The following is a 26239-nucleotide window of genomic DNA, read 5'->3' on the forward strand; positions in this document are numbered from 1 at the left end:
AGGAAGAGATACTTGAAATCTATTTGAAACACGTTTCAAAGCTGCCACGAACCCAGGAAGAAGTGAAAATAAAATTTCTCCCTTTATTCTTTGTGCCAGCCTCCTTCAAAGCACAGATCTTACAGAGCCACCAGCCTGAATGCTGGATATCAAGGGAAGTCTTTAAATGAGCAAGGAATGTCTTGCATATGGAGCTGAGTTTAGAGATCAGAAATGTTTAAAACATACAGAAAACGTCTGCAAGCCCAAGAACCCTCACCTGTCACTTTGCTTGTTACAGAAGTCATTCCTTATTTTATCTACTATAGAGGTTCGGGGAAGGATGTTGGTTTTGTTCTTTTTCTTGGCATCACTCTCAACCACCACAATCAGCCAGTCCACTGAGCTGTGAGCTTTGAGAACGTTCTGCCACTTGGTGATGTCATCCTTGACTGTGGTTTTGTACACTTCCGTGTCCTGGGATGAGAAGTGGTGAATCATCAAATCAAACAAGACATTCTGAACAATTTCAAAAGGCAAGTTTTGTTCCAGAAGAAGGCAAACAGACAGACATAGCAAATGGAATTAGTGATGGTAAGTTGACTTACTGAAAAAAATCAAATTAGGTAAAGCATAGTAAAATTCTAGTCTTTTAATTTATTTCCAGTATTGTGGTTAACAGCAAATATATTGATACATTATCATTCTTTATATGACTGAAATTAGGATTTTTAAACATCATTTAAGCCCTTTATTTTACACCTTCTGGAGCTTTACAATAAAAATATGTTTGAATTTACACAGCTGAACTATGTTTTATTCTCACGTAGTAACAGAAGTGTGATATTAGCACCTTCTGCACTGCTCAAATCTCAACCTGTTTAAAAGCTTTTTCATAAAAATAATTTTTTAAAAAAAGCAGAAGCATTGTTTGGAATTATTTTGCTTCTGGGTTGCTGTTACACAAAAAAATTCAGATAATTCTTAAGGCTCTTCTGGATTGCTTTTGACTGGTCACAGATCAGATGTCACCTGTGTCCTTCAAGTGGATAATTAATTCACAACAGAGGCAAACCAAAAGGCAGTGAAGTGGAGATAAACAGGATTAAGACATTCCAAATCTTGCCCAGTTAAATTGCTGACATCCACCAGTACCTGACACACACACAAGATGGAACTAAACTAAAAAAATTTAGATTCTTTAGATTTCAGCACACCAACAGATCCTAACTGACTCACCCTGGCCACATTTCTGTGTTATGAAGAATGTGCACTGTGTCACTGCAGTATTACTGTAAAATCCTGAGGGTTTAGTGACAAAGTACTGAAAACAGGTTATTCAAATGCTTGTCTTCTTAGTGTCAAGTAACATTACAAACAGATATTGTTTATTGCAGGAAGTGCTGAAGGTAAATTTTGTTTCCAGCAATGTATCAGGTATGCATGCTTATGCAACCCAGAATTAATTGTTTTGACTTTCTGCTTTTGCTGTCTGTTATTTTCATTTGCTTTCCAAGCTTGTGTGAACAATTTAATTGATAAATTTGAGGTTTTAAATTTAAATCTTTTAATTTAAATTTTGAGTACTTACACAACATTCTGTCCAATAAATATGAAGGAAGGGAAAAGTCAAAAGGGCTTTGTTCCCCTCTTTGGGTAGTAGCTCCTCTTTAAACTGAACAAAGTTGGATTCCAGGTGAATCATCTTCGGAGCACGGCCATAAGACCTACAGAGTTTAAAAACTGAAATTAGTGGACAGAATAGAGAAACGAACATGTGTTGTGGGGAAGAGAAATAAACTGAAATACTCTGGCACTGGAAACTCACAAAATACACTCACTGTAGTTTGTATAAAGTCAACTAAATTTTGCTATTGCTTGAAATGAGATAAAAGCTCCATTTTGAAAAACAGGAAGTAGAAGCCCTTCAGCTTTCAGTAAAAGATTTTTTTCTGTATCTCTAAGACAAGTAGAAAATACCAAATAAGAGAATTCCCCAAATATTTTTTCCAATCACAAAACAGTCCCGTACCAAACTTTCTGAAGGGAAGTATATCTAATTCCATGTGAGTTCCATCTATATTCTCATTGAGAAGAAATCATAGCACTTTCAGAACACAGCTGCCAAAGTACATCAAAGCACACCAAGACAAACCCACAAACCACAAAATCAAGAAGAGAAACACAGCATCACTATCATTTTTCTTTAGGCAAAGTTGAAGGGTTGAAAAGATCACCCTGAAGTGCACAACATTCACTTTGATTATCCAATTTCTCCAATTTCTCTGAGTCAGTTGCTCTGTTCAACTCAATTTATGGTAAGAGCTCCTCAGAACACAACAAACACACATTTACCCAAGTCAAAACCAGACACTGAAACAGAATCACAGAATGAAATATAAGTTTACCTCCTCCATTCCATGGGTTCTCTAGGAAGCTGCTGAGAAAGTGTAGGATACAAGGAAGTAAATAAATTCTGATCTCCAGCACCTAAAAATGAAAGGCAGTAATATATTAGCATGTGCAAATTATAGAATATATATTAATATGCCATTCTAGTAATGGTCTGATGTTATTAAGAACATTTAATTTTTGTCTGCTATGTGGAAACTGGAGTCCAGCACTGAATGAGATTTTTTAAATCACTCTCAAGACCTCATACAACACTTTTAAGCAGGCACATCACACACTGTTACAAACTTGTTATTGCAATTTTCCACAGAGCTACATAATCCATACGCCACAAAGAGTATCATAAAGTTGGTCCAACTCCAAAAATGAAACAAGCAGCTCCTTAGCTGGAGTCACTGGCTAAAAAACAAAACAGTATATTTAAAAATACTCCAGAATTTAGACTTCCCAAACCAGGAGACTGCGTAAAGAGTAGCTCCTATCCTTCTGTAACTGGTCCTACCCTGAGAAAATTTAGTTTAGCACATGTTCTGTGCTTTACTGGATATGATTCCTCTCTCCACATTATCTGGGGCTGTTGTTAATACAAAACACCTTCCTGACCACATTGTTCTTGAAGTCTTCAGAAATATGAGGTCTGTGCTCAGTGCAGGTCCCAAACAGGTACATTAAACACAACACCACTGCAGGAGCTACTTATATCCAAATCTGAACAAAAGCTAGTGCCTACCACATGAAAAAATATATTACCAGTAACCTTTCAACAAGAATTCTTGAATTCTCTTTGGTACAAGGAGGTTGTGACAAGGACAAGACATTAATTAAGATTTTAACAACCTTATAGGCTATTTTGCTATTTCCTGGTGGTTTTCCTTTTCACAATCATTCTGCTCACCAGAACAGGAAGATCTTCTCACCTTCCTGTGGAAGTGGAAGCTGCAGCTGAAGAAGAACCTGACATCCTTTCTTCTCCCTCCCATCCCCCAAATCTCACATCCAGGCACACAGACAGGCATTGCCTCCACATTACTTTAGCATTCTTTGGTTCATCTTAGAAATCCTTTTCTAGTCCACTCTCCTTTCCCCAATTTTCTCATATATATTATTATCCTTACATGTAGTATTTTGATTATCAGCACTAGTACAATTCTATCATCACACAGTAAAGTCAATTAAAAAATAAAAGTTTGAAAGCCTGATTAAGTGCAAAAACAAGCAAAAACAGTTCTTCTGATGCCTGACCACATTAGCTAGTATTCAACAATGCAACTTCATTAAAGAGCTAAAAAACAAACCAAAAACAGTTAGTACTTTAGCCCTGTTTCACCAGGAAAAGTACTTTATGCTTGATCCTTCACCTTCATCCCATCTGAATTAAGTGTACCATACCAAATGCTATTTAAGACCACAAACAAATGCCTGAATGAATACTGAAACAAGTGTTAGTTATCTTGTTAATGCTGTTTTACACCAGTTCCACCTCTGTGAGCCAAACTGAGAACAGTCTATTGATTTGCAACTCATTACTGCCCACAGAGAGTGAAACATGGCTTAGTGACTTAGCAGCAGCACGATGACCACATCAAAATGAGAGGCTGGGAGCTCAAAAAGCTGCTGGAAAGAACAAGCCACATATTTTATCTCTGGAGCATAGCAAAGTGTTTTTTCTACACTGCACCTAAAAATCCAATGTATGCCAAAATATGCCAGAATTCAACATCTTAAGTAAAAAGGACTACTACTGAATACAGAGGAACTGAAGGATAATGTGTAAGCACCCTGCTATTCCAGACAGACACATCACATTATCAGCTTAAAATGGGTATATTCATTTGAAAACCAGTCAGCTTTTCCTCCTGCATTGGTTTTGAGGGCATATCAAATACACATAAGAACGTGTTTTATGATCAAGGCAACACAGCCCTCTAGGATTAGAAGAAAAGTGAGAACAGACCTTCAATGTGAAATACATTGGCTGTCTTTGAACACAGACCAAAGCTGCTGCCACATATTTCCAACACCCAAAGGGCTGCAACGTTTCATGTTCTGAACTGGACGCTGTTTCTACTGTAATCAGCATGTCTGAGCTGAGAACACGAAAAGTGAAGTTATCAGCAGGCAACACCAGCACAGCACTGACACGGGACCAACACGAGGCCAGTGAGTACAGCAAGGAACTGGAAGGGCTGTCAGACTAAAATGCACAATAAATTGTGAACTGAGTGCTCCTGGGCTGCAGGGAGGGAGGGGAGCACCTCACAGCAAGTAGGCAAGAGCACGACCTGCACAAAGAACAGAAAGTCCCAAAAGATCACTATTTCTGGAGTGGTGTTGAGCAAGATTTCTGCGACTCAAGAGACCTCAAGCATGGCACAAGTCTTATTCTTTTCTCTATATATATGCCTGTGGTACCTCAGTAGTTGGTGTATCTATGATCTATTTTCCAAAATATGAAAAAAAAGTAAAAAAAAATAAGATGGAAAATAAAGAAGAAATAAAAGAGAAAATATAAACAATACCATTACAGGGATTTTTGCTTGTATCTGACTGAATTCTATGAATTTAGAATGAAACATTCCAGAACCCCAAGTTACCCTGGAATTCAAACTTAGCGCAAACCGAAAAAGTCCACACAAAAGCCTGAGAATTGCTTCAAAGATTTTGTTGTAGGATTTTTTGTCATTTTTTGCGAGTTGATGAGGAGGTTGTTTTGTTTGAGGTGTTTTGGAAAAAAAAAACAAACCAAAGAGAAAGATGATGACTCAACTGTATCACAGCAAATTAATTTCAGTGGATTGATCCCAACACTAAGACCCAACCCAAACCATTCTATGGCTGTCAGTACCATTCTGTGGCTGTCAGTAATGGGGCCAGAGTGTAAATGATTATCAGACATAACTGCACAGGAAGGATGGGCATATATAGGAAGGAAAAGTAATTCTGGAATCCTATCATAATTAAAATCAAGAAGCCTTTCAGAGAAGGGTTTCCATCTTCCAGAACCTACAGGCAAATAAGACCTAAATATCGCACAGAGGTGATAACTAGGGAGTGACATTAGAGTCTGATAACCTCTTGGAGCACCTACCTCAGCTTTTAAACCATGTATGTCTGAATTAATGTACTCCCCATCTGGATGTCAACAGACACCCCACAAATACAGAAAGAGCACAGTAACTCTTGCAATCATATCACACAGGGTGCTTCTGCCATGAAATGGTAACACACAGCAACTGAAAGCAGTAATGTTCGAGTGATATACGTTAAAAACAAACACCCCAGGAGAAAGAGAAGAACAAAGCACCCGTTTCCTTTCTTTCCACATGACAAAGTTCAAAAGGCAGGGCCTTTGCCACTTATCTAAACACTTCACGTGCTGTGGGTGGAGACTGGATGGAGAGCAGCCCTGAGGAGAAGGAATTGGGGGTGTTGGTTGAGGAGGAGCTCAGCATGGCCAGGCCATGTGCCCTCAGAGCCCCTAGAGCCAAACACCTCCCAGGCTGCACCCAAAGCCCTGTGGGCAGCAGGGGAGGGGGGTTCTGCCCCTCTGCCCCACTCAGGTGAGACCACACCTGCAGAGCTGCCTCCAGCCCTGGAGTCCCCAACATGAGAACGACATCAACCAGCTGGAGTGGGACCAGAAGAGGGACACAAAGCTGCTGGGGCACCTCTGCTATGGAGAGACTGAGAGCCGGGGCTGTTCAGCCTGGAGAAGGGACCTTAGAGCCCCTTCCAGTGCCTCAGAGCCCCTTCCAGTGCCTACAGCTGCTCCAGGAGAGCTGGAGAGGGACTTCGTACAAGGGCCTGGCCTGACAGAACAAGGGGCAATGGCTTTAAGCTGAAAGAGGGCAGATTTAGACATCAGGAAGAAATTGTTCCCTGTGAGGTGGTGAGGCCCTGGCACAGGTTGCCCAGGGAAGCTGTGGCTGCCCCATCTCTGGAAGTGTTCAAGGTCAGGTTGGGTGCAGCTTGGAACAGCCTGGGAGAGTGGAGGGTGTCCCTGTCCACGGCAGGGGTTTGGAACTGGATGATCTTGAAAGTCTTTTCCAATCCAAAGAGTTCTGGGATTCTTTCCTCCTTGTCTTTCTTCCTGACATTTTGGTAGATCAAATCAATGCAGCCTTCCTCCCTTCCCTCTTTCCCTATCTAGGACACTTGTTCTACTCTAAATTTGTACAGGAACAATGAAAACCAGAATGACCACCACCTAACCAGGACTTCTAAGGGGAACATTCTCTTTGTAGGAGCTGTCTAATACCAAAGAACCATAACATATTGACATTTTTTAGGTTCATCCCTGCCTAAAACCACCAAAATCCCCAATAATCTATTTTTTTTCCTAACAGTTTCCAAACTTCTTAGATGCTTAGAGGTTTTGTCACTCTAGCATCTAAATATACCACCGTGATTTTTTTTTCCTCTAGAGGAAATTATCCTAACCCACTAACTACACAGGCAGTTTAAAACAAAAACTCCTGAGGTCAGATGACTAAAGAAGACAAATATTTTCCTTTGATACCAATGACAAGCCCAGTCAACTGAGATAAAAGGCTTTGAATACCTTTAAAAGAACACAGCGCCAAGACTACACTTTGGTGTAGTTTTGCTTGGGTTTTATCCCCAAGTATCACTCACAGCTAACCTTTCTGACTCCATTTATTTTTCCACTAGTAAAAAGTTCTACTATGAATATTTTTTCTTAAATCACTAGCCTGTAGGAAGTGGATCTACCTGAAGTTTGGGTGAGGTTTTTATATTTACATCTTTTAAAGGTCCTCCTCTCTCCCAACTCAAATTCATATTCAAAAGAGGTCTAAAAACCAAACACAACACAGCTAAATTGCTGTACAAAACCCACAGCTGATTCACTAGAAGAAAATCCTTCTAGCAAAACTTCACTGCTGCACTTCCAAACCTGTAAAACAGATTAACACTAACAAGAATATGCCACTTCTTCTCATGATATATGTAATCAAATATTTAAGCACAGAATAATGTATCAACTACATAACAGTGATGACTTACAATGCAGGAGTTCTGGTTGAGAACAGGGAAAATGCATTTATAGGATATAGTTGTTAAATGGTCTCACTAACAGCAAATCATTCTAATCACTTGGGCTACATTCAACTTCTTGCTGGCACATTTTTTTATTACATTTAACTACTAGTAACAGAAGAACTTTTGAATCAAGCTCCTCTAGTCCCAGAACAATATTCTTAACTGCAAGTTTTTATTTTCACCATAAAAAGAGGCAAAATTCTTCCCTTTCCCTCCCCACCCCTTACTTTTATTAACCTTTCTGTTTCTGCTGTAGATAATTGCAAACATTTTCTACTCTGGGGCCTACAAAGCTTTTGCTGATGGTTTTTCTGTTGCTGTACCACAGCACATTCTGAACACGGACCAGATAAAAATGATGCGTGCTACTCTCTCCAAAGATTATATAGAAAGTCCATTGTGCTAAAACAGATTATTGACAGTGAGAGCAAACATGCAAACACACAATATAAACAGACAACATGAACAGATACTAGGAGCTGATAATGGAATATTCCACAACTGCATGAAGATAATTACAAAAGAACAGCTTGTTAGGAAAGCTCTGAAAAACCTATTAATTACTTCATTTAGCAGAATTGCCTTTAGTCTTCAGCCTCCTCTTCATATGGATAGAGCTAATAATTTAAGTGTAAATCAGCTACATAAGGATGAGCTCTCTGTCTGGTATATATGTGCAACAACATTATATTGAAGCTCCAAAGACTTTCTCAAAGTTTCAAACAGGATTCTTGAGAAGGAAACAACATTGTTTGGGTTTCCTAGGAAAGCCATCTGCACTGGTTTAGAGATTTTGTAAAGTCAACATTGTACAGAAACTACTCAAGTTCAAGATGTTTGATGCAAACACCCAACTTGCCTCTGCAAAAAAAACCTAAAAAAAATTAATGATGCTATAAATAATCTTTCTACAGCACTGAGAAAGCTGTAAGATGACTCAAAACACTTGGTAAGGTTACCAGGTCTGATAGTAATGCAGATAAATTGCAACAAACTTGAGATGAGAGTTCGCAAATAATGTTCCAGAGAGAGCAGAACCACAGCTGGGCAGTGAAACTCCCCAGTGGCTTTGCAATCTAGTAAGACTGACAGTGTAAAAAATATGGCTCAAATTAATTTGGAATTGAGTCATCATGGCACTCAGTCCTACCTGACAAGAGTGATTTAACACTCAGGGGTGCTGCCATACTGTGAAAAGGGAAAACACATAAAGGAACAGCAACTTTCTCTGAATATACTACTTTTCCCACACTTGGAAAATATGGTTGTCTGTATGCCTAGAAAAAGAGTCTCCAGAAGTTTGCCATGCCTTGAGGAATTCTATGAATCTAAAAACTCCCTGTTAAAACTGCAGGTGTTTCTAGTGATGCAAACACAATAAAAACAAGTCTAATTCACCTATGCACAGCTTCTGAGGGCAAAATAATCAAGTTATGGCACTAACATGAAAAAAGTACTGAAAAAACTGCATTTGCAACTGGCATCAGATGTCCAAGACACGTGGAACCTGCCATTGTTTTCCAAAGGCCAAAGCCTGTACACAGAATGCTGAATTCAGGGTTGTGCCAATATAGCAAATAACTACAGTTACAACACAGACAACTCATAGATTTGAAAGCATAATTCTCTTTACCAAAGCAGCATTCCTTCCAGAGCACTGTCAAATTTATTTCACTAGGTAAAAACATTTGTTTACCAAACAACTCTGGTAGGCAAAGTGTTGAAATGAAGTTTCACTATGAACAAAACTCCCCCTTCAGTTCCCTCTTATTAAGAACAAACCCTAAGAGTTAACAGGAGTTATTTCATGATGCAAAAATTACAGAGATTAATCTAAATCTTGTAGCAAAAGGAAATACTTGTGTTCTGAAAAGCACCCTCACTTTAACCTTCACTCTTGCTTTGTATAATCAGAACCCAGCCATCCCTCACAGGTCTGTTTTTGCCCCATCTCCTGGGTGGGACACATATCCCAGACAAGTCCAACTGCCTGACACTGGAACCACAGAGAAAAGATAAACTGTGTTTGTAGAGCAGTTTCTAATACCCTGGTTTTTAATGTGTTTTGCAACAAACCAAAACCAAGTCAATCCTTTGCCTGGAAGGCCCAGTCTCACCTCTCCATAAATCTCTGGCAATATAATGCTTAGAGGAGCTTTCCTTCAAGTTAGTCATTACTGGTGAATGCACTTATTTGAAATACTACAATCTCTAGGTACTCCACTTCTCTAAACAGAGAAGAAACTAAAGCAGTTACAGTAAAATGCATTCCCTACTGAAGTCAAATGTTTTCTTTTAAAATGTAGCAAGTCACCCTTACTACATTCATCAGAGAGGTAATCTCTGAGCACTTTTGCTGAATTAACTTTAACTCCTGAATTAGGCTGTCTCAGACCAAGCCACTCCAGTCCATACCAGTAAAGATACTGCTGCTGTGCTTGTCCAGAGCACTAGAAATGATTCCTTGGGTCCAAGAGTGAGGCACACAAATGACATGTAACACACCTCTTATCTCATTTGTAAGTCTGCTGCTACTGTACTGGATGGGGATAAGAACAAAACATTTTACAGCCATAATGTATGCTCACTCACCACACAGAATTAATATTGTTTTCAGTATCAGACAACTGGGCTTGATTGAAATCTGGTTAAATTTTGTGTTTGGAATTTTGAAAATTTCCTCATACAAAGAGATCAGAGTTCTTTTCAGCACCTGCTAACATAAAAGGTTAGGTGTTTTTTTTAGTAGGTTTTACCCTGGAGTAAACCTCTCTATACTTCAACTAAAGTGTTTGGTTTAAAGACTAAAATGTTACTTATTCAAATCATACAAGAACAATGAGGACTGACTTGCACCACCAAGTCCCCCTGCCACACACGGAGACTCTCCAATTCTGAATACACATAAGGCCAGAAAATCTAAAAAGCAAGCCCCCACAGCCTGAACAGTAGCAATAACACCAGCAAACTATATCCTCCTGATGTTTCTGATATGCACATCTTTCTGACTTTAAATCTGAAGTGAAATGGATCCCAGAATTCTTGAAATAGGTGAGTAGAGAAGATTCAGTACAGATCCTGTTCACTTCAACTTATGAACTGCATTTAAAAAAAAGGAAAAAGTTTGAGACAGAAAAAAAGCACATTTATAAAATAGTCTGGAGAAATGAGATACACACAAAGTCCCACAATTACACAGCTACAAGGTTACAGTTGGATACTTTTTCTAAGTAAAGTCTAAGACTTTAATCACCAATGCATGCTTACTCCACAACAGGACAACACAGAACTGTGAAACAAGTTTCTATTTCACAGGCACATAAAGCATTCCCAGTGTTCTAGTGATAAAGTGCAAATATGTATTTTGTTACATCATCAGTAGAGAGACTTCTGACTAAGACCAGCCACTGGCTGGCTACCTTTGGTTAAAAAAGAAAAAGCAGAATTCTCTATGTTGATCTCATTCATTTCACCTTTTTATTAACAGCATTATGGATGCAGTTAGAATAAAAAGGAAGGTAGGAAGGCACCTACCAGGATCATCTGGTCCAACTACATGACCATTTCAGGGCTCCCCAAAAGTTACAGCATGTTAGGAGCACTGTCCAAAGATCTCTTAGACACTTAGGAGCATTGTCCAAATATCTCTTAGACACTGACAGACTTGGGACAGACTTAGAGACCTCTCTAAGGAGCCTCTTCCAGTGCTTGACCCCATTCTCGTTAAAGAATTGCTTCCTAATGCCCAGCCTAATCCACGTGTTTGTTTAAAGAGAACTTCGGGTGCACCCCTCTGTAAGAGCAGGGGGCTGATGTTTTACATCAGGACCATCTGCCTGTCTCTGATACCTTAAAGAACTAATTCATCTGGAAACACGAGATCCCGTTTTGGTGAACTAAAGCGTCTCAGGGATGGAAGCAAAGCACAGCAGGTAAAGATTAAATTGTAATGTCAGTGGGGATGCATCAGTGGGATCGCCGCAGACGAGCCTCCTCGCAACTTCTCCTAGCACCAGCAAAGCCACACAAAGCTCGCTGGCAGGAAGTTTGGGGTTCACGATTTATCCTCATATTTTTCCCCTCTTCCCCTGAACACCTCTGAGCACGACATTCGGCTTGTCATTTACTACAGAAACAACCCCAAGTTTGCCCAGTGCCATTAGAAAGGGGGGGAAGCGGTGAAGAGGCAAACCCCGCCACAGGATCCCCTTTGCAGGCAGATCCCCTTTGCCGGCAGATCCCCTTTGCCCTGTCCCCACCCGGAGCTGCGGGAGCCCCCCGAAACCCCCCGGGCCCGCAGGGGACACCGGCCGGAGCCCAGCCCCGGCAGCAGCGGCGGCGGCCACACTCACAGGTCACGATGGGCTTGTTCTCCATGGTGTAGATCACCGGGGGCTTCTCCCTGCCCTCCTCCTCCTCGGCGGGGTCCATGAGCGGGCGGGGTCGTCAGCCCCGGCTCCCCCGCCCGCCCGGCGCCATGGAAACACCGCCGGGGGCTGGCGCGGCCGGGCCGGGCCGGGGGTGCTGCCGCCGCTGCCGCCCCCCCCCCCGCCTCCCCCCACCCCCTTCCCCGCGTCCCCGCAGCGCCGCTCCGGAGGGGAAGGCGGGCGGGAGAGGCTCATCCGCTTCCTGGATCACCGGGCAGGCATTACCGCTTCCGGGGAGCGCCGCCGCCGGGGAAGCCGGAAAAGGGGCGATGCGGCGGGCAGGGAGGCGGGAGCGCGGCCCGGGCGCGGCGGGGGGATCCCGGCCTGCGGGCCCCGCGGAGCCGGGGCGGGGCCGGCCCTGAGGGAGCGCCCGAGGCGCCGGAGGGTCAGGGCCCCCCGGGCCGCCCTGAGCGGTGACAGCCGGCGTGAACGGGGCGAATCACAGAATGGTCGGGGTTGGAGTGACCTCTGGAGATCACTCCGTCCGTCCCCCTGCCCAGGCAAGGTCACCCGGAGCAGTGACACAGGTCCAGGTGGCTTTGGAATGTCTCCAGACAGGGAGACTCCACACCCTCCCTGAACAGCTGTTCCAGAGCTCTGCCAGCCTCAATGGAAAGAAGTTCCTCCTTGTGTAGGGCTGAAACTTCTCGTGTTTTAGTTTGGGCCCACTGCACCCTGTCCTGTCGCTGGACACCACGGAAGAGTCAGGCACCATCCTCTTGGCATCCTCCTGGGAGATACTCATATGTATGGATGAGATCCCTTCCCAGCCTTCTCTAGACTAAACAGCCCCTGCTCCCGCAGGCTCTCCTCATAAAAGAGATGCTCTTTATTAAAATGAATCTGATTTAAATTTGTTGCAGGACTTCTCTGAGGCTTTGATGGTCTTGGTGGGCAGCTGCCCGATGTGTCGTTCCCATGGCTGTTCCCGGCTAGTTCAGTGGGAGTAAGTGCATTAGGGATTGTATTTTCCACTGACTTCAAATATACAAGTGAATGTGGCCCTTGAAGTTTAATGGTTTGTAATGTAGGGTTTTAAATGCATAGAGATAATAACACCCCATTACACTTCTGTTGGGTCTAATTAGCAGTATTGGATCCATAAGATTGACCCTTGTTTTACTTTAGACTGAGATGCTATTCCTTTCTTTTAAATAAATTTATGTTCACCTTGGTCATCTGCAGTTTCTTCAGAATCAAGAATCCTAAACTTAGAGGGTTTGCATTTACTGTCTCAAATAAAAGTAAGATCTAGAAGAGCATATTGAAAGTAGATTACCATAAGGGGTAAAAAATGGAAAACACTACATACATGTGTAAAGCCAGATGTAACTTCAGGTAGGACTATAATTAATCTGTGAATTAATCATAACTCGTTATTGCACAGTGACATGGTGCTCTGGTGGTTTGGCTGTTCAAATATTTACAGAAGTCAATTTGTTTAGAATTTTCTTTCAGTAAAACCTTAACCCTCTTTTCTGGACTTAAAATGATTCAAAAATAATTACAGCATTCTTGTAATATATTTTATCCCTTTCTACTGCTGAAGACTCTCAGTTTTATCTCTACCATTTTACTGTGGGGATTATTGGTTGTTACCTATTTGAATATTTTCACCAACACTTGCACAGAAATTCTCTTTCACCTCGATTGTAACAAAGCTTGTTTCTTTGGCACAGTCAGACTTTAAGAACCTTATATAGCACAATAAAATGTTTTACCTGATTTTCAGGTTTAAGTGAGCAGCTCAACACACACTTTTTAGTGCTGTGAGAGTCAAGACATATCATGGTACAATTTTATTTTGAAAATTCCAGCACCTAAACACTGTTTTACAGTATAAGTGATAAATATATGGCAAAGATAATTTACTGAAACAAAAAAGAAAAAACACTCTTTATGCACTTATAAAAAATTAAAAATTCCTCCCAGTAAGCTCCAAAGTAACTCATTTTGTGCATCTGTCCTGAACAGCACAGGTAGGGAAGCAGGTAAACCCAAGTCAAATGCATTTATCCCCTTTTCTCAGAGATTAGAGCTAAAGCAAATAAATGCATTGGGATTAACCTTTTAATCGCTATAGAATTTGATAAACAATTCAGTGCCCTCTCTAGTTTTTATGGTGCAGTATAGCTATTTCTCTTAAAAACAAAGACCCCCACAAAAACAAAATTCCTGTCCTAGCCCTGTTTGTTATTTTTGATAGTAAGTGAAGCAAATATATCTCCATTTGTAGTTTATTCCTAAACCATCTTCTCCCTTTTAAAAAACAAGACAGACTCATTAATATAGGCAAGAAGACTAAAGAAAACAACTTTTCAATGTGTCTCAGGTGTTTAATTGCCAAAAACACTTGAAAGTCAAATTGACAGGAAAGTGAAATTGCCTGGTCTCATGGGAAAAGTAGATCTTTATAGAAAAGTTCACAGAGAAAAAAATCAAGCATTTGGAAATTGGGACTTTGCCAATTTTCTGGGTTTATCTTGCATTTTGAAATGAATGGCTGGAATTTTCCTTCTGGGGAAAATGTGGAAAAGGGAAAAGAGACCACTTGAAGGCTAACTAGAATTTTGCTTTTCCTTTTGCCTTTACACCAACTAAAATACTCTCTGTCTCTACTAGAAATCATTACATGTCTTAAGTGAAAATTAATTTCATATCCACAAAACATAATCATTGCAGTCACCAGGCCATCATGGTGCTACAGTTCACTCCAGTTTTTCAACCTCACATCCATGGCAAGATAAAATTTAATTCTTGCCATCAGTCTCTTTAGCCAAGCAAATTCTCTTCACCATTTCAGGTTTCTGGGTATCAGATGCCTAAAACTTCTGTGTTGCCACATTAGCTGGGCAGAATTATGCCTGCACTTTGAATGAAGAGTCAGAAAGAGAGGAGGAGCTGAGTCTGAGGTAGTTCATGGCCAGGCAGAGCCTGTACAAGGCTTTAATGTCTCAGCAATATCATTTCCATTCCAGCCACAGGCTTAGTGCACAAGTAGGTCACCTCTGGGATGGATCTTGACTTTGAGGCACAGTATAAAGGAGCAGATTAATCTGGGAGGCATCTGCATGACTGGATGGAAGGACTGCAGCATGTTTATTCCCAAACCAGGAAGAGTTTCCTGGTTTCCAAGTCTGTGTGTCTCATTTTCCTGTGGATTTCATGTCGCTGTGGACAGAAGAGCACAGCAGCCTTTCTTTTCATGCCTGCTCTACAGCCTGGCTTCTGCACAGAGCAGAGATGTGCTGATGGAGCAGGGCTACAGCACACAGCATCAACACCTGGGCTGGGTGCTTACAGGAACAGGGCTCCAGCAGGAAAAACAACCTCAGAAACACAGACCCTCTCCCAAAACAAGGCACATAAACTGCTTATATTGCCACACCCAGACTCTGCACATCACACTCACTTGGTTTAACTGCACTTCATTAACTGTCTCATTAGCAGGAGCTGGTGTCTCTTCCAACTTTCACTTTGTGCACTCTGATCATGCAGCCTCATCACTTCTCCCTCAGTTCACGGCTTCTCTCTGCAACAGGATTTCTAAGTTACATACAGAATTCAAAATTTTCTCCCATCAAAATTCTGCACAGGGGACATTTGTTCTTATTGATGACTTAGAGATTTATACATCCAATAGCCAATAGCCCCATCAGTACTAGCTGGCTGGCTTTGAGATGGGCTAGCTTCATGGGCAGTTTCTGTGGCTTTTGGGAACTCTCCCTCCTAGGGGGGGAATGAAGTCTGACTTGAAAGGTGGGAATTGTTTCAGAGGAAGAAACTGGTTTCAGAGGTGCTCTTTGTGTATATTGTGTGGTTAAATTTCTCACTGTCCTGTTCTACTGTATTTTATATGCACAAACCCAGTGGCAAAGGTGTCAGGCAAACAGAGGAAGTCAGCATATCCCACACCATCTTCTGCTCCTGAATTTCTATTTCCTTCTTTTTTCCCTTGCTCCTCTTCTGTTACTGTTTTGTTTAAATGATGTGCTCTGCAAGGCAGGACAAGGAATTTAATTGTAAAATACTTGGCACTTTAAGTTGATCAAAATAAAACATAGCTGTAAAACATATCACAGAGATTAATGAGCTCAGTAACTGCAAGAGAAGCAGCAGCACTTTTCTGAGGAACTGGATCCCATGTCTCAGGTCTCCCAAAGAGCAAAAAGGTTAATTAAATCCTGGCTCTTTGTTATAACATTAAATCCTAAAATATGATGTCAGTCTTCAGGTCTCTACTTGGACAACTCTTGATGAATTTCTTTCAAATATTTAAGCAGCAGGAAAATGAAAGGAAAGCACTTAAAGTGTATCCCTAATTGCCTTATGTTTTGATGCAGTGTCCATTACAGGGGAAAATCCACATTTGGAAATGTTCCTGCTGAGTTTGAAAATTATGACAACCATCCTATTTTGGGAAGGGAGAGAGAAAAAAGAGAAACAGAAAGAGTGGGGTTGAAGAAAGGAAATGATCACCAGCAGGTGAGAGTTTGATAGGAGGAAAGTAAAATTGTTATGCCAGGTTTCAGTCAGGATGAAGACAAAACCAGCAGTGTCTACAGGACCATTTGATTCCTCCTCTGCAGTTTTATCTGACTGTCTGTAAAATAACCAATAGATCCTAAGATCCCAGGATTTGCCAGCAATAACAGTCATGAATTTCTTGTATCCTCTCATTCATATAAAATTCAAGTAAAGATTTGCCATGAAAAATCTTTATATTCTCCATATCTGACCATACTCTAATGTTTGTGCTGGATGTCATGGGTTGAGCCTGGCCAGCAGCCACACAAACACTCACTCTCTCATCCCCAGCAGGACAGGGAAAAAAGAAGAAAAACAGAAGTGGGAATGCACAGGGGTTGAGATAAAAACAGTTTATTAGGTGAAGGAAAGAGACAGAAATAAAGCAAAGGAAATAATCCACCACCTCTCACGTGCAGACCAGCAATTCTCCAAACAGAAGCCACCTTGGAAGTCAGAAATCTCCCTTTCTCTGTCCCAGTTTTTACTGCTGTGACCTTATGGGATTGTATTGTACCTAAGGAAAACCCTTTGGCCAGTTGGGGTCAGCTGGCACAGCAAGGTCCCTTCACAATCTGTTGCCTATCCCAACCTACTTGCTGGAGGAAAAGAGTGTCCAGTTCTGCTTGTTTTTACAATAATCTCAATTAACAGATTGGGTTGGTTTCCCTGCAATCAGTTAGTGTAGGATTATTCCAGAGATATTAATGAAATAATATCCAGACTGATGTATTGTCACCCTACTTAAAACTGAGCCTGTAGATGGCCAGTCCTGGGTGGAATGGCAGGAGAGAGCTTATACATTTGCTTTTTTACCAAAGTTTTAAATTCTGTCTGACCTGAAAATGATTACACAAGAGAAACTTTATGGGTAAGATGAATATTTGAATGTTCAACAGTAGCAATGTTTGGAATGAAAAACTGAAGGAATTTCTAGTGAAAGCCTCCCTTTTCAGGCTGAGCATCACCTTTCACCTCTGGGGAAAGTTCTAACAAATTTTTCAGATAAGGTTAAAGGATAAATCTTTGTACAGATTTCTTACATTTTCCTTTGATTCTTTTGATAATTAATATTTAGGGAGAAATGGATATTGAAGTCCATGGGCTTCCACTAAGATGACCATCACTCTATACAGTGTTTAAGATTAAATATAAAACAACATAATAACTGGAACTAAGTTTTACAGAATTACTGAAGGAAACTTTACCCCAAAGAAAGAATTATTCAAGGAGTCAGGAGAGAAGCAAATGCATAGTTTTGTGTTTTTGCTTTGACTTGTGGCAGCAGTCAGAAAATTGTCAGCAAAAAGCACAGAAAGTTTAACTGAGAGAATTCTGATTTTAATTAACTAATTTCATGAAATCACAGCTACCTGCAGAAACAGAGAAAATGACAAGATTTTTATATTTGGGAAAATAATTTTATAAGATTGTGAATTCCTTTTTTAAAAATGAATACTTTAAAAGCCACCTTGTCTTTCTGAATTAGTATGTCAGCCATAAATCATTAGTGGTACATAATAATCAGAATTTTAGCTTTTTATTTCATATTGTTGGGAATGAATCATTGGCAGAAATGTATTTAATAGAAACAAAACCAGCGTGGGGAACCTATGTCCATAGAAGTTCTATTCAAGAGCATTTTCATTCCAGGCATAGATTTCTGCAGCAGAATCTGCTGTGTTTTGTGAGCAGTTCCCCAACACCAGAGTTAGAAAAATATAGGAATGCAGAGGTGACAGTAACTGTGGAAGAGCTGCTGTGTGTCCCTGTTCTGAAACCCATAAATGACCACAGGACAAACCAGAGAGACAAAGATGAAATGTAAATAATACCAAAGAACTTCAAGAAGGGTCAGGAAAAGCAAGCAGCCTGAAGAGGAGAGAAAAAGAGAGAAATCATAGTAATGAAGAAAATATTTAAGAAAGGAGTCTACAGAAATACTGGCCAGCAAGCCAGGGCAGAGCAGCTGGGGCAAGGAGGAGGAGATGCTCCCTGGCCTGGGAGGGAGATTCAGTACCTTGCTATTTGCCCAGCATAATCTTCACAATCTTTTCAACATCACTCTGTGCCTTCTGGGACTCCAAGAAACCTCCTTTCCTGGCAGTGCCTCTCTTCTAACACCCTTGAGACAGACTTTCCTCCTCCAAACAGTTGAATAGTTGTCTAAAATCCTACTCATCCAAGGAGGATGCCACAAAAAGGCAGCACGCCTGAGTTATCAGAGGCAGCTCTACCTTGTAGACATGAGAAAGGCATTTGGACTCAGATCAAGTGCTGAGTGTGTTACAATCACGTCAACCCTCCTCAGCAAAGAGGAACAAGTTCAAAGTGTGAGATTTTGAGTAGGAGAGTATAAACATCATTACCAGGATGTTAATGTAATGTGTCTAATGGTGCCAGCAGCTGCTCTTGCTCCCCCTGTACCACATGAACCACACAAAAGAAAGAAGAGGAAAAAGCGGATGTGACAGCCCTTACTCCAAGGTAATTCTGAAGACCAGAGGAATTCAATCTGTAGCTCAGCTACCACTGCCCTTGCCTCCTTTTCTTCTTCCCCAACACATCATTTAGATCCATTTCCAAGCTACTCAAACATATTTAGTAACTAACTAGCAATAGTACAGTGATCTTGGAGCCTTTTACAACGCCCTGAAATCCAAACAACTTTTCAACCAGTATGGGCAGAAACAAGGTCAGGTGCCAGCAGGCAGAGAAGGCCCTCAAGCCCCAGGAGTTCCTGCAGCTCTGGACTATTTTCAGGATAGACCTGAGCTGCAAAACAAAAACATTGCAGCTGCCAACAGGGAGGCACTGGGCTCATTAGCAGGACTTGAACAGCAAGATTCCAACTGAGAGCATCCAGCACTCTCCCTGGTTTTTCATGGATGCTACTTCTCTGTATCACCTGCCTCTGCTCCCTGAGCACCCACCTCTTCCCTACTACCCAGCTCTGCTGAGCATGGAGCTGTAGTAGCTGTCATGAGAACATCAGCTCAAACTGTTTGAAAATGGAAATCAATTCTCCTCACTCATGAGAGAGGCTTGTGCCAGGAGTTTATTCTCATTTATGTCACGATTAGGAGTGGCAGAGAGCCCAAGGCAGAGTCCCAGGACAGTCACACTCCAACATAATTCTGAACTTTCTCTTGAGACTGGAGACCTTAGAAAAAAGGGGTTTGTCTGGAAAGTTGCCCTATCCTGAGAAGAGTTAGAAGCACAGAAAGATACACATTTGAACACTGGCTCTTCTCTGGAAAAGGGGGAGGTGAAGGGACACCACCATGGGATGTTTCCATGCACAACTCAAGTGCAGGGGCTTTGGTACCACCAGCAGCAAGATGATTCCATCACCAGACACAGGAAACCTGCCATGGCCTCCATGAGGGCATGGAGAGAGCACGATGTGTTTGACCTGTGCACAGCCAGAGAGCTCCCTGCTCCCAGCTCACAAGGTAATTCACTGTTCTTCTATCAGCTGTACTCTGCAGTCTGCACCTGAACTCTGTCAGCTGGGCACTGACAACCCTTTCCTCCAGAATATATTAATTTCTATTCATTTTTACTTACTACACAATTAGAAAATAGATCTATGATCACTTTAAAAACCACATTACAGGAAACATTATTAAAATACACCTTTACTAACTAATTATGCTTTTGTAAGAACATATCATAGTAGTTCTGGGTTGTTACTTCATTTATCATCCTTGTTAAAAGTAGCTTCTGAAGAGTACTGTAGTTGGTAAGAATGAGACCATAAAAATTCTAATTCAATTTTCTAGACAATAAGGATCTAGTCTAAGGATGATTGTTTAATCTCTGTCCATCACACCAGCCTGAGGAAGAGCTCACACGTGTCCCAGGGATAATGTAAAACTGATGGGAATAAGAAAAGAGGGAGTCTTAGAGTGAGTTACACCATCAGTTAAATACTCTTCTCTGCATTCATCAAGGGAAAGCTCAATTCCAAATTAGAATGTAAAATTATTAGTTGTTAAATTAAAATGCATTATTAATTAGAAATTAGATTCCCTTGCAAGCTTATCTTAGGCAGGTCCTCCCTGGGTGGCGAAATTGAAATACTATAAGAATAATGAAGTCTGAAGAAGAGGCCCAGAAAGCCATTCATAATAAGCACAGAAGTAAATATTCTGGTGAGAATCCTCCCCTTCAGAATCCTTATTTTTATTTTTGTGTCCTGCCATGACAGCAGGACCCTCTCAGAGGGTTAAATTGACGGGGTATGTGTGATTTCATGGAGAAGGAGGAGGGCTAAACAAGCAGAGACTCAGCAGTAGTGTAAGTTTTGAGATCATAAAGACACCCAGGCCACACAGGCTATTTCCACCACAGATTTCTATTCCAGGCTTTGATCCTATTAGACCCTGGTGTTCTTAGTAATAAAGCTACTGAGACAGCTGTAACACAAAATATATCATTGATGGGAGAGAAAGCAATGAAATCTCTCATCAATTCTTGCTCTGACCACCACTGCCCCCCAAATAATACAGCAGCAAATATTTCAAACAGATGATGCTGCTTAGATCCAGGTCCTGTAGCAGCACTGCAAACCTTCACTACATTTAACACCCTGTTAGTCCTTTTCAGCTGTAGCTGAAGACACGAGGGTACTGAGAGCCTTACCCTGAGCACCAAACTGAAGCTGAGTGAAACTAAGCTTGAACTCTCCTCAGTGAGCTGTTGAGAAATGAGATTTCCTTTTGCAAGTGAAACAACAAAATTCTGATATTTCATTTTTGTAAAGGTGCTATATAGGTCTGATGTTTTGTTTTGTATCTTGAGTAGGAGTGAGTACTGTTTTGTCACAGGTTACACACCAAGGACAAGGCCCTTTACCCTTCTGATGGGTGGAATGGCAAATCTTGTCTGGGGGAGACAGAAGGGAAAATCTGGGTGTACTGATGGTTTGGGTGACACTGCTGAACCTGTACTGAAATCTCTGAGAAGCCCAAAGGAATTAAACACTGACTCCCATCAGACTGAAAAGGAAGTCATGTGCCTAATCCTATTAGGCTGTAAAATTCCCAGACCTAACATTAGCTCCAGAGGTTACTCCACCGAGAGATCCCTTTGAGAGTAAGCAAAACCCCCATATTGCTTCCATGCAATTTGTTCTTCCTAACCACGTTATCACTTTGGAGTTAACAGCAATAATTTATGTTCCATTATGTGCAGTACTTAATTTAGATAGGCCAGCTGCCTTCTTGCATGGCTGCCAGCAGAAGAGCGCACACTCTCAGGAAATAACAAATTTGCAGGTTTCCCTTGCCTGCCTTTCTAATCTTACTGGGGTTCTGGGCCAGGGGTGCTGAAGGTTTGTGGTTTCTTTGTTCTCATCTAGTAGGGAATTAACCCTGGTGTGAGCAAGTTTCCCTCCTCAAAAATACAGAGTTCCAGTCTACAGAACAGGGTTGTGTCTTGTCCACACCTCACAGCTGAGGAATATTCAAAAGCCTTTTCATAAAAGCATTTCTTAGCAGTTTGAGGTCTCCTCCATCCTGAAATTAATCAGAAAAGATGAGATTTGCTAGATAAACTCATTGTGTTCAGTTAGAGAGTCTTGCTCTGAACCTACCTGCTGACAGAAAGTAAGGAGTGCATCCTTTTGGCATATTATGCCATTATAATCCCAATAAATGCTCTGTACTGAAAACAATCAAATTTTAAAATAGTAGAAAAGAATTAAATTCAAAAAAAATCATATTTTTGCCATAAAACTTTGTAAATGATGGGAATTACACAATTATGGGTGGGTGGAACATGAGAAGAAGAAGAAAGTAGCAAAACAGGAAAGCATTTTTCCTGCACATTCAGCATCAATTGTATTTTCCCTATACCTCAGTTTTGTGCAATTGCTTAAAGTAAAGCCTGTCACAGCTGGGAGAAAGCCCAGCTGTGCCTAAAAGAAGTCAGCCTTGTTTGGTTAAACATGACACTTGCAGCAGTTGTGTGAAGAGAGGAGTAACCTCAGAGAGAAGGATTTGCCCCCAGGGAGCCTCAGGGGATCAGCTCAGCTCTGTGGCAGAGTGGACCCTACTTTTATCACCAGCAAAGCAGCTTTGCTGCACAGAGGCAAAGGGCAGCAGTCTCCTACCTTTGACAAGGAGCTCTGGGATGATAGGAAGCAAACAAGAATTCGCATTTTCCTGAAAATACCTGCGGAATTCACATTTCATTGCAGCAAAGGCAGGAGGAGATTTGTATGTGTTCCTAAAATAACTAGTTTGTTTCTTCTAGTGATCTTCATTATAAATGGAGCAACCACGAGCATTTAACTACTTGTAATATCATTGGAGAATTGAAAAAAAAAGAGATGTCACAACTAGGCCAGCACTGAATTTGCCTTTTGCAAGTGCTGCCCGACATCAGCGAGATGAAAAATAAAGGCAGTTCATTTTCACACTCCAAGTCAGAGCAAAGTTCTCAACCTGTTCTCAGGGTGAGCTGTGCCCTGCACTGTGCAAGATCAGACAGCTACAGAAGCTGGGCTGGGCAGTGCCACCGGCCTCTTGGCCCTGGCACCGTGGAAGCCATGGGAGAGAGAAACTCAAGGCAAGAACAAAAGCGAAGACATCAAGTCTGGTCACTCTGACCACTCTGAGGAGAGAAGATGGAACAAGAACATTGCTGGCACAGAAGAATGTGACAAGGACTTGATAACCGAAAAGATTGTTACTAAGGGAACAGGGGCAAAGGGGTCTGAGAGGAAAATTTTGTACAGAACTTAGAGAGGTATAAATACGAGTGACTGGTGTAATAAACTGGCTTTGCTTGCATAGCATGGTCAGTCTCAAACCCTGCACTGCATTGCTCCCTGTATCCCATCAGTCATCTGCCATGTCTGCACAGAGGCAGTGACCACAGGTGGCACAGGGACATCTGCTTTTGGTGCAAACTCCCCAGGAAGCAATGTGCTTTGTCTTTCCAGCAGAGAGCAGGAATGCCTACTCCAACCCTGTCAGCTCAGATGCCACAATTCCAGCTCCAGCCCCAGCAGCATCATCACAACAGTGCTGTCCCTTTGGCACAAACCTTTATCACAGCAGAATGTAATGATGTTGGCAGTGCAGAGGACTTCTATGTGTGCATGTATCTCATATAATGTAGTGATATTGATTATGTTATTTTTGTGGGTGACCTGTAACCCCTAGCAGGAGAGAAGGCTCAGTGGAGATCAGTGAGGGTGATGCGTGTGGGGAATGAATAATGGAATCAGAATTTTAAGAGGTTGGAATGGACCTTAAAGATCATCGGGTTCTGATGATGAACCTCCCACTAGACCAGGTTGTTCCAAGGCCTTATCCAACCTTGTTTTGAACACTACCAGGGATGGGGCATCTACAACCTTCCTGCACAGCCTGTGCCAGGGCCTCAGCACCATCACAGTAAAGAATTTCTTCCTGTCTAACCTAAATTTTCCCTCTTTCAGTTTGTACCCAGCACTCTTTGTCCTGTCACTACAATTCCTGGCAGTCCCTCTCCATCTTCCCTGCAGCCCCTTCAGACTCTGGAAGGTGCTCTGAGCTCTCCACACAACCTTCTCTTCTCTTCTGAACAGCCACAACTTTCCCAGCCTATCTTCAAAGGGGAGGTGCTCCAGTCCTCCTATCAATGCTGTGGCCTCCTCTGGACTTGTTCCAACAATTCCACATTTTTCTTATGCTTGGGACACGAGAAATGGGCACTTCACTGCAGGTGAGGTCCCACCAGAGCAGAGGGGGAGAATCTCCTCTTGGACCCACTGCCCATGCTCCTTTTGATGGAGGCCAGGACAGGGCTGGTTTCTGGGCTGTGAGTGCTCACTGCCAGTTCATGTTGAGTTTTTCATCAGCTCTCACCCCCTCTGCAAGGCTGCTCTCTGACCCTTCTCTGCCCAACCCGTAGGTGTGTCTGGGATTGTCCCACTGCAGTTGCAGGACCTTGTACTTGGCTTTGTTGAACTCCATGAGGTTCCCACCAGCCCCACCTCTGAGGCCTGCCAAGGTCCCTCGCTGTGGGGTGTGACACCACAGCTGTGGCACTGCAAGCTCTGCACAACAGGGACCAGGGGTGGCCTTTGGTTCAGATCAACAGCTGCCAACAGCTGAGTGGATCAACTGGTGCTCTAAATACCTCCCCCAGTTACACAAGGAGAGGGGGGATTAATCATTATCCCCTCCACGTGTGGGATGGCTAAAAGAACCTGGGCAGAGAGCACTGGGCTCTGACATATCATATAGATATGATGAAATCCAGGAGAGCTTTTCCTTAACCCCTACCACAGTTATTAACCTTGTATCTACCTACAAAATCCTGTTACACAAAGTTTTGCTTCACAGAGGCGCTCTGTCAAGCCTCTCAGAACGGATTCCAGTTTTAGAAGCATGTAGAAAGTGCATCAGCCTGTTCCTCACCCCAAAAGCCCTCTGCCCAACAGAGCAGCACTCAGGAGGGTGGCACATCTGAACCATGAACTTGCTCCCAGTGCAGCAGCTGATTGTATCTGGTGTTGAGAACACAGCATTGCTTTTATGGAATTCCAGGCTGTTTTCCCAAATTCATTAATGCAGTATTGGAAGAAAAAGAGTGGAATTAGTGAGATGAAAGTACATACAGAAAATGCCACCACGACAAGCAGCCTCCAGCGGTGTTTGCAACTTAAAGAGAGGGGGTGTAAGAAGCCCCCACAGCCTAAAGGTCACTGTGATGTGAACTGCTTAGCACAGGAACCAACCAACCAACATTCCCTGTGCCTTCATCCATGGGCAAACGTGTTGTTCCATTTCCACAGCTCCTTTAGGCAGTGCTGGCTGTCAAACACTGCAGTGACACACTGCCCCACTGACCTGCCCTTGGCCATAAACCCCACTGCTCGCTGCTTTTCACAGGTGTACTTGTGATGTCTGACCCTGGTTGGTTCCAGATCAAAATCATCGTCCTCTAAAAATGAATTATGGATCCAAGGAGCTCCAATAGAGGCACTGAGGTAAGAAAAGCTTACCTTTGTATTTGTGAGAACTCAAAAGCAACACAAAAAAGTTTCTGCTTGCATACTCTTAGAATGGAAGCCCATCCTCTCCACAAAAAATAGGTCCTACCACATAGTGACACATGCCACCACTCATCTGTCATTTTAAGGCAGCTCAGCCTAACCTAGACTACTCAACAGGGAACAGATCATGGAAGAAAAAACCTACAGGAGAAACCAAGAACTCAGTGCTTGCAGGGTAGCAAAAAGATGACCCAGGGGGCAGAGCACGGTACAGTGTATGATGTTGGTGTACACAGGAGGAAGTGCTTTATCTTCTAGTGAAAAATAAAAACTATGTCAGATTTGACAAACTAGTTTAATCTAGAGCATGTCTGCATACAGCCACCCTACCCTGCTGCAGTGTCAACTTCTCAGATTATACAACTTTGAGGTTCCTTTAGAGGATTTTTCAGGAAAGGAAGCTACCTCCCTCCCCATTCTGATCTTTTGGAGGATCCATGCAAAACTTTATATATTGCTGTTATAAGTAGTGAACCATCTCTCTGCAGTTTTGAGGGACTGGCTTTGTGCAGGAAATACCCATAGGGTTCATCCTGTTCTTGCCTCCCATCCCCACAGAACGATCCATCCAGGTTATTGCTGCAGACACGTGGCCCTCACATGGGTCAGTTTGCAGGACTGAGACCAGAAAGCATAAATGGAAATGAAATCAACCAAAGCAAAAAGAAAATAGCCCTTAGTGCATGTTTAGTTATAGAAACCAGAGTGGCAAGTAGGAAAAGGATGCAGATCTCACAGTTACATTATGGGCTGCTCAATGATAATTATTTTTAAAAAA

At 42.1% G+C, this 26239-nt stretch overlaps 1 protein-coding gene across 1 annotated transcript in view; it reads right to left on the minus strand.

Annotated features, from left to right (window-relative positions):
• TRAPPC10 (trafficking protein particle complex subunit 10) overlaps positions 1-12005 on the minus strand; it is a 37825-nt gene extending 25820 nt beyond the window's left edge. The window contains exons 1-4 of the mRNA XM_063393090.1: positions 11805-12005; positions 2388-2469; positions 1571-1706; positions 260-456 (exon numbers count right to left, since the gene is read on the minus strand). Coding sequence (XP_063249160.1) covers positions 260-456; positions 1571-1706; positions 2388-2469; positions 11805-11883 — 494 coding nt within the window. The 5' untranslated portion in view covers positions 11884-12005. The remainder of the gene's footprint in view (positions 1-259; positions 457-1570; positions 1707-2387; positions 2470-11804) is intronic.
• Positions 12006-26239: the final 14234 nt, after the last annotated feature.

The sequence above is a fragment of the Prinia subflava genome, chromosome 3 (genome assembly GCF_021018805.1).
Source record: "Prinia subflava isolate CZ2003 ecotype Zambia chromosome 3, Cam_Psub_1.2, whole genome shotgun sequence".
NCBI lineage: Eukaryota > Metazoa > Chordata > Aves > Passeriformes > Cisticolidae > Prinia > Prinia subflava.